The 9,195-nt window shown below is 35.8% G+C and overlaps 1 protein-coding gene across 1 annotated transcript; it reads right to left on the bottom strand.

Annotated features, from left to right (window-relative positions):
- Nucleotides 1–303: 303 nt before the first annotated feature.
- Nucleotides 304–5,068, bottom strand: LOC122093506 (RING-H2 finger protein ATL7-like). Its single transcript, XM_042663854.1, has 3 exons — nt 4,163–5,068; nt 4,009–4,094; nt 304–861 (listed from the first exon to the last, which is right to left on the bottom strand). Exons 1-3 carry the CDS (start codon nt 4,406–4,408, stop codon nt 411–413), a joined length of 783 nt encoding a protein of 260 aa, XP_042519788.1. The 5' UTR covers nt 4,409–5,068; the 3' UTR covers nt 304–410.
- Between the last annotated feature and the right edge of the window lie 4,127 nt (nt 5,069–9,195).

The raw sequence follows: 9,195 nt of genomic DNA, 5'->3' as shown, positions 1-9,195 counted from the left end.
AATTCGAGTAATCAGTTTGTTCAACAGTTGACATCATATTATTTTGTTGAAGTGACATTGACCTGTTCAATTAGTCCTCATAACATTTTGAAATTTCTATGAACCTTTTCAGCAAAAAAAAAAAAAAAGAAGAAAAAAAACAACTTTGAAAAGAGTTAGCTAAGAATTGTAAAAGTTTAAAGTTGCAGTGTTAGACCCAAAAAAAAAAAAAGTTCAACAATGGAGATGTGAGGATGCAGGTTTAGTAAGTCCTTGATTTAGGTATGAAAGACCAAATCATGAGCATTGCAAATTGAGCAAGTGTTTTCTTCTGGATGGACACTTTGATTAGTGCATTTATGAACACATTTATACATAACAAAAGAGCTTCTTTACATTGAAAACATACTATTACAACACTAAACTACTCTTTAAGGATGCTCTGACCCAAGCTCTTGCTCAATAGAATCATGTGTTTCAACATTAAGCACAACAGCTGAAACTTCACCACCACATCTACACCTTTCAACTTCTCTCCTTGCATCAGGGAACTCTTCCTCATTACTAATACCATTACTGCCCCTCTCTTCGCCTACATTAACTCTCTCGGCCATTGTTTGAACTTGAATATATGTTTCATCTGCATTCCCAATCCTTGTGAATTCTTGATCAGATTGCGCTTCATGGGCCAGGAGTTCTACGAGATCATCAGAAGGGTTGGTTGTAGTTTTAGGAGAAGGCAACAGGGAGATGCGGCAAAGAGGACAGGTAGTGTGGGTGGCAAGCCAGTGGCCAATGCAATCCATGTGAAAAATGTGGCCGCATGCAGGTATTTGTTGAAGCTTATCCTCAGCTTGGTAATCACCCAGGCATACTGAGCATCTGCAAAAGGAAAATTGGGTGTTCTAAGTGAGAATTCGAGGTTAAGACACTTAAAAATTATCTTTTCTGCAATGCAATTTTGTCATTTGATGATCAAACAGAGTTTATTGAATATCCTATATTTTCCTTCAAATATTCTAGAGATGCTCCAGAGTTGTCCAATACTCTGATGTTTATTTTCTCCACACATGATAAATTTCAATAAAGCTATAGTATGTACCAATGATAACATTGGAAGATCTGTGTCATTTCCCCAAGAAATGTCGTCAACAAGGCAATCTAAGTCTAAGAAATCAAATCTCTCACATCTCCAAACATACTGGAACGATTAGCTAGCCAGAGCTTTGAAATAAGGTCTGTGACCAGGCCTTATAGTTGCTTGTGGCTGCCTCTTATTCAGGGATTTTCATTTTCTTATTCTAATTGGTTGGACTCTTGAGAAAATTGAAGGTTCGAAAAACAGAGGCTTTGTGCTTTTATGTGAGAATATTTTTTTTTAGCAGTATTTGTTTTATTGACTCCCTTGCATTTTTCAATTGAAGCCATGATACTTCCAAGGATTTTTTTTGGAGGAGTGGGTGAAGAAAAAGAAGGGAGGTAGCTCATATGGAATGAGATCTCATATTAACTCTGGTTCTTGCTTGTGCAGATATTGTGCACTTTTTCGTTTACTTATATGAAAGATATTCATATGCTCACAATTTAGGCTATATCTACATACATTTACTTAGCTGAGAAAACAGTGAAAATAATTCTTGTATCAAGAGAAAAGCTACTTATCCTCCCACTCCATCTTACTTGGTTTCCTAATACTAGAACTAGTACACCAGGTAGTCAAACTCTAGAATCAAATTCATATTCTATAAATTGAGCTTATGCCCGTATGTGTCCTGCTTTTGATGCTTTACAGAAGATATCACACTCTAGAAAGGCTCTCCTTGTGAACAAGCTGAAATATTCAAGGAGAAAGAGAAACCTGATACAAGATATATTTAACCTGAATATGTGGAGTGCAAGAGAAATTAAAGAGTATGAACTCCACCCCAAGGGGGTAGCTCAGTTGGAAACATCTCATAATTTAAGAGATAATGAGTTCAACTCGAGTCCTACCTATCCAAGAAAAAAAGAAAAAAAAAGAGAGCATGATCTCCTGTGACCTATGTTACACAACTTTGCGTTTGGGTATGGATACATTTAGAGGAGTTGACCAGCTCACCCAGAAAACTTGGGGTATTGGAAAATCCGCCCAAAATTGGTTACTGCTACAGATAACCAACAAACTACTGGTGCAAGTCAGAACCCAACTTAGGACACCAATATTACTTTTAGTCACAAAGTATCCCTTGTTAGTTAAAAACTTAACTCATAATATATATATATATATATATATATAGATATATAGATATAAATGAAACAGCAACTGTAATTAAAAGTAAAATACAGTAAATAACTTCTAATCCACATCCCAAATTAAAACCTGTAGTAACCCAGTACTCACAACAACTAGACACTAAAAAGAAGTTGGTCTTTCCTCTTTTTATAGTTTTCATGGAAGCTTCAGGAGATAATATAATTTTCCCTAGTAGTTCACATCTACTCTTGCGATCTGATTAATCGGCACTAGAGGTTTTGCAACATTATCAAATATGCTCACTGTCTTGCTGACCTCTACAAACATCTTATTCACCCGAGTTGTTGGGGGAAAATAGAGAAGACAGGTCACCTAAAATGTAATTCTTGGCATTGATGTACGCTGCTTCTACATTGATAAAAAATAATGGAAAATTAGGAAAAAATAGAAAGCAATATGATGGACGTATTGAGTAACGTGACTGAACTAGAAGCAATGTCAGAATGGCGTTCAATCCTTAGGGAGCTCAGTGAATCTAAACCATTGAACTCCAACAAGAAGAAATCTGTACTGAAAAAGTGATTGGTTAATAACGAAGAGAAATTTGAGCAGGGGCGATGAATTGGACCAAGAAAAAGAATGTGAGCACTAGGTTCAAGAAGTTACAAAATCATGAGGAGAAGCCTGAAACACTTGTATTGCAATATATTTGTTAAAGAGAGCATTCCATGAAAAGGATTTCAGCATCAGGATCATATCAGGCTTACAAGCCAATCCATATGGGGATCAGTGGAGACTAAATCCACTTTAGGTTATCAATTTTCCCAAGAAATAGACGACTGACCAGGTTAGGTTACTACCATTTCCCCCAAAATCGGTCAGTCCAGTCAGATCTGCCAATCCAGACCAGGTTCAGTCAGACTAAAACTCACTCTAGCTCCCTTCTTTTCAAAGACTAACACCTCACAATTAAGAGGTCATGATTTCAACTCCTTGGGGCCTGTCAAAAAACAACCATTTCACCGAAAAATATCTTGACTTCCCTTCCATTTCAGTCTGTCCTCATCAAATCCACCTATCCATATATTAAACTTGAACACAGTTGAAACAATATGGATCCATGTGACCATAGGGGGAGAACTTAATCATGACTTCTGGCTTAGAGTGGTGAGTATCCATGACTTTCAGGTGAACATCCTCAGATAAACAGGGGAGGGGGGAGGGGGGAGGGGGAGAGGGTTAAAAAGACAACTTAAGGCCTGAGACAGTCCCATTGTGTCATTTCTGAATCAGTAACCAATAAATGCATTTGATCATGTTCACTCAGAATATCTACTGGTTTGCAACAACTCCACAAGCACTTATAAGCTTTCCAAATATGCAGTTCAAGTTTTTGTAGGCCAAATTATAAATTTCAAAGATGTTGTAGTACCTAGCAGGTCTAGCTTGCTTGCCAGTGTTTCTGCCAGTTTGACCCATCTTGGGCTTTTCTTGATTTGTCTCCATCTTTTGGATTCCTAACTACTTCTGTCAAATTTCATTGTTATCCAATGAAATTTTATCAATAATAAAAAATAGGAATTCTTTGACTAAGATGCATATACTCGAATAAAAACTCAATTGAAATTTGGACTTCCCAAACTCTTGCACCATCTTTAGTATATGAGTTTTTTTTTGTCTAGGGGAGGGTAATAAAATGATATTTTTCGCTAAAAAACTGCCAACACAGCTTTACACACACACACACAAAAAAAAAAAAAAAATAATAATATTAATAACATGCAAAGCCCACTTACTGTGTGTCCTTGACAGAAAAGCTCTCTTTGAATACAATTATAGGTAGCATCTCTCTAAGCTCCTTCTTCAAACCAAATTGAGATGGCTGTAATACAACACTGAAGTTACAAAAGGAAACTAAATCTGTGAGTAACAGGAAATTAATAATCTTACTATGGACAAGGGTTCTATGTTGCCATTAGATGTCCCCATCCGCAGAGATGACGAATCCCCGGTTCTTCGTCGAAGATAGAACAAGTAAAATAGGAACAAAAGAACAAAAGTGAAGATAATTGGTATCGAAAAGATGAAAGCTTGGTATAGTTTCAGTTCAGCTGAAGCTGAAGAACAACAAGTAGGTGGGTCTGGATATCTATAAGACATTACTAACCACCCTCGAAAACCCCAGATCCCATACATAAAATAACAACAAAAAAGAGAAAAAAAAAAATTCGAAAGAAAGATCCCTCCAATAGAACAAGACCCAGACCAGGAAATACAGAGAAAATTAGAGAAATGAAACAGAGTTGGTCTGCTTCAAAATGAGAACTACTCAACTCACAAAATCTCAATTTAACCCCCAAATCTGTCTTGAATTTAAAAGCCCAGACGTGGAATCTCTAAAATCACTCAAATTAATTTAAAACCAGAGAAGGAAATGAAGAAAACAAGAGAGTTAAGGATGAAGAAACAGAATACACCGCCAGCAAAAGGAAATAAAGAAAAGGAAAACCGGAGAACAGAGAAGATGGTAATACATAGAGGAAGAAAGGATCCTGAATTAAAAAGATGACCTTGATTGAGATAGGAGAAAATGACAGAACGAAATCAAGAAGAGCCAGGAGAAAGAGCCGCTGTCCCTGTCCAAAATGGACAAAAGAAAGTTCCCAAACCTCTAATTCCTAATTCATCTCTTCTGAATTACACTGACACCCACAAAACAAGTGTACAGACCACAAACCTAAAGCTTATAAAATTGAATCACTTCCCACTAGAGGACTTCAGTGTTCAATGTTCTTTCTAGCATTTTTTTTTTCTGGGTAGGTTTGGGCATCTTAACAGTGAATCAATTTCACCCACAAAGTCTTCAATGGATTTATGATGATTTCAAAAACGATAGTTGTTCACTGTTGAGGAAGCTAAAATGTGATTACCTCATTGGAGATGTAAGAACAAGTCTGATTGACCAAGAAGATTCTTTCCCCATTAAAGAAACTTCATCAGATTGTGGAGATTAGCATCTGATTCGGTTCATGTCAAGTGTTAGCTGCTAATACCAATTATTAAGGATCGATTATAATGGGTACTGTGGATATCCAACTTTGAATGGATCCCCTTTAGTTTTTGGTAAATTGAATGGATACCCTGGAGAGATTGTTTATGTCAAGTAAAGGGTTCAATTTTCAAGATGATTGGATGTGACTTTTAAGAAAGTCAAAATAGGAAAGGCTTTTAATAGATTAATTGTATTGGAAAAAGATTCTTAGTGCACCATTGTTTGAGGAAAACTTTTTCTATGAGCACCTGATTCTATTATGTGTCAAGTTCAACTAGGTTGAGATTTAAGGTTCGGTAAACTTGTGTACTTTTACATGTGATGTGTAAATTAGCTTTTAAAAATCTCGAAGTATAGAAGGATACATTTTGATAGCCCAAAATTTTTTATATTTTAGTAAAATACTCTTTGCATGCATGAAAATCGTATGTAGCCATTGCACCGGTGTAATGAGTATCGGGTAGTTGGAAGCCACTTGAGGCATGTGCCTGGATGCTCTCAGTCGTTGGATGTTTACTGCACCTCACCGCTTAGTGGAGACAATTTGAACCCTTTTTGCATAGCTACATTGTGCTAGTGGAAGAGTGGTGAGGCAATTATGACCATTGGATAAATATGACATGATTGAGATTGACTACATGTTATATTGGAGTCAAATTCAATCATACCGGCTATCGAATCACATGTATTTGCATTTGTTCTTATTTCATTCATTTTCAAGTTGTTTATAAAACTTCTGTTTTACTAGTCAAGAATTCCATTTGGCTGTCTTTTTGTTAGTAATTTATAAACCTAACACATGAATAGCAAATCATTTCTCTCTTAATCTTCAAATATTCAATTTCAATTCACAAAGTTATTTTTAATAATATCAAGGCACTCACTTTATTGGCACATTCAAATAGATGGTTATTTGACTTGTTAATGTATTATAGTTAGACATCATGATTTTTAATAAGGTCAAGGCTTCACAATGGCAAAGTGGGTAACTACACTAACCCACTACACTAACGAAAAGGTGAGATAGATTCATTTTAATAGTCTCATATTTTGACTAAGGAGAGAGTGTAAATGTAGACACCATGACTCATTTTGTGTGAGTGCAGAGAAAATTCCTCCCCACTACAATGTTGGTGGAATATTTTTCAATTTTTTTAATATCAAGGTTCTCTTAATAGAGACAGATTCGTTTTAATAGTCTCATATTTTGACTAAGGAGAGAGTGTAAATGTAGACGCTATGGCTCATTTTGTGAGTGAGTGCAGAGAAAACTCCCCACTACAATGTTGGTGGAATATTTTTTAATTTTTTAATATCAAGTTTCTCTTAATAAGCAGTTAATTAAGTGGAGCTATCCAATGGCAGGTCTTGAGATCCTTAATGATAAATGCCACCATTTTTTTTTTTACTAGAAACCAGCAATACCACCTGGTCCTCACAATTTGGCCACAGCACAATTATAACCATAAGAAGGAACCTCTGTAGCTTTCTGGAAAAAAAAAAACTATTGAATGCTTTGATACCCTTCTCATAAATGTTTGCAATTGCAGGAAACCCAAATAAGACAAATGGAGAGAGAGAGAGAGAGAGGTGGTGGTGGTGGTGGGTGGTGTATCATATATTAGGTATCAACATTCAACTTTGTAATGTAGTCAGATTCGACAGAATCACTTTCAGCTGGACCACTTATATTTGTATATATGTGGTTGATTTTGACTACTTGTGAAATGTATGGGGTCTCCTTTGGGTCAATTTAGTGAGAAGATTTTCAAGTCCCCACTGTCCACATCAATTGTGTGACCTACAAAGGTCCTAGATTTTTCCCATGTAATACCAACCATTGAAGCCTCCAATTCAATTAAAATAAGGGAAAAAACATCTGGTTGGGTGGTTTTTTTTTTTTTTACATAGGAATGGGGTCATCATCTTACGTTATGTGTTTGAAAGATAGGACCACACAATTAGGTAATGTTATTTTTCCATAAAATAAAATATTTTTGGGAAAGATGAATGTCTTGTTCCTTTCTTTCTTTACTTCCATGTCGCATGTGACAATCAAATTATTATTAATGTATTGATATTTTATCGTCCGATCTATGTTGATATTTTACATGATCAATATCGATATGATATTGAGATGTATCAATGGTATTGATTAAAAAGATGATTTTTCTTTTTGAAACTTTGGCCAGTTGAGATCGATACAATTTAGTCTATATCAATAATGACGATGACGAATACCATAAACTAAATTCTTGAGTCTAACATATGTGGTACCCAATTATGAGTTTCTAACTAAACTATATACTATGAATAAATATTCTTGTGTCAGTTTGGACGGCTACAACTCTTTATACTCATTTAAAAAAAAATAAAAAAAAATAAATAAATAAATAAAGAAAATAGAATCCCTGATCACATATATTATAGGGAAAGGTCCCTTACGCTGCCAGCAACATAGGAGAAATCTCTAATGCCACATCAATATTGGTTCATACCCACAATGGTCATGAAGGAGAGAAAATAAATTAGAAAAAGTTGTGAGAGGCTGTAACTTATGTGGAGAGATGAATTTAGTGTATAAATAGTTTTTTGAAGAGGGAAAGATTAGAGAAGCTAAGAGGGGGTGGAGAAAAGAGACTGCATCCAGAATTCGGTTCCATAACTCGGCTTTAACTAGCCAAAGAGTTTGATATTGATAAAGGATTGAGTTTTCCTTAAGCCACGGTGAAGGAAAATCCCTAACCATGACTTTTGGATCTGAGAGAGATGAATTCAATATGTAAATTAACAGTTTTTGGGAGAGGGAAAGATTAGAGAAGAGGGGGTGGAGAAGAGAATGCATGCGGAATTTGATTCCATAACTCAGCTTTAACTAGACAAAGAGTTTGATATTGATAAAGGACCGAGTTTTCCTTAAGCCCTGATGAAGGAAAATCCCTTGACCACGGCTTTTGGATATGCGGAAGAGGATCTCGGGCAACAAAGGAAGGTATTATCGACTTTGTGCAATGTGGGGTGGGGGATGCTTTAAGACCCTAGGATGGTGGCTAAACCCTACACTATGGGTGTCGGACAACTTTCTACTTGAATAAATGGAAGGTGTTGGGTTTAAAAAATACGATATGAATCATGAATATAAAATTAAGGAGGGAAATTTAATTTAAAAAATTGAAGCACTTTTTTTTTTTTGGATAATTGTTATTGTACGGTTGTCCTTGTTGGCAACCCGGCCATGTGGCAATGATGATGTGGCTAGTTTGGGTGATATGTCCGAAAGTGATGACATGGCAGCATTGAGTGTCACTAATGAGATAACATAGCCACATTATGTTAATGGAGTGGTTTGATTCATCCATGGTAGGTGGTGCGAGTTTCTAGGTCAAAATTGACAAAATCAGCATATTAACGCTCGAGGGAATTTTTGGCAGTGAAAATGATATTATTGGAAGATCATTTCTTCATGAAAAAGATAGATTGTAATTTATCTAGTCTAGTGCATCTGATTTTGTCTCATTCCGATACCATATGAAGAAGTTACGACATTTGTGGCAATCAAGGGTAGTTTCGGTATTAAAGATGAATTTTTTAAAAGAAGTGTTCTCCATGTAACGATACGAAAAAAATTTGATCTTTTCAACTGTTCTGATTTCATCGCTTTCCAATTCCGTATAAGAAAGATGTGTCATTGGAAATATTTAGGGGCATTTTCGTCTTTTTACATGGCTGAGTCAGATGGTCGGGTCTTATGGAAAGTCATAGAGTGTCCAGTCACGATTCCAATGCACTTCGTTTCATCTCGATCGAATATCTTATGAAAAAGTTATCTGTGTTTCCGTGAAGTCGGTTAGAAAATCCAAACCGAAAATTCATCAGTTGCTCTCGGTGTTGGGTGGATTTTCTAGATTTTAATTTTGAAATTTGAGGGGTT

The sequence above is a fragment of the Macadamia integrifolia genome, chromosome 2, assembly GCF_013358625.1.
Source record: "Macadamia integrifolia cultivar HAES 741 chromosome 2, SCU_Mint_v3, whole genome shotgun sequence".
NCBI classification, from domain to species: domain Eukaryota; kingdom Viridiplantae; phylum Streptophyta; class Magnoliopsida; order Proteales; family Proteaceae; genus Macadamia; species Macadamia integrifolia.
The sequence above is the reverse complement of the archived record's forward strand: the minus strand, read 5'-3'. Positions and strand labels throughout refer to the sequence as shown.

Bases quoted from the DNA above. Each gene is read 5' to 3' on its own strand.
- LOC122093506 (XM_042663854.1), bottom strand. From the start codon at position 4,408: ATGTATGGGATCTGGGGTTTTCGAGGGTGGTTAGTAATGTCTTATAGA. The intron at 4,095-4,162 runs GTAAGATTATTA...GTTGTATTACAG, and splicing joins ACATAGAACCCTTGTCCATA to CCATCTCAATTTGGTTTGAA. The intron at 862-4,008 runs GTAAGTGGGCTT...TTCCTTTTGCAG, and splicing joins TTTTCTGTCAAGGACACACA to ATGCTCAGTATGCCTGGGTG.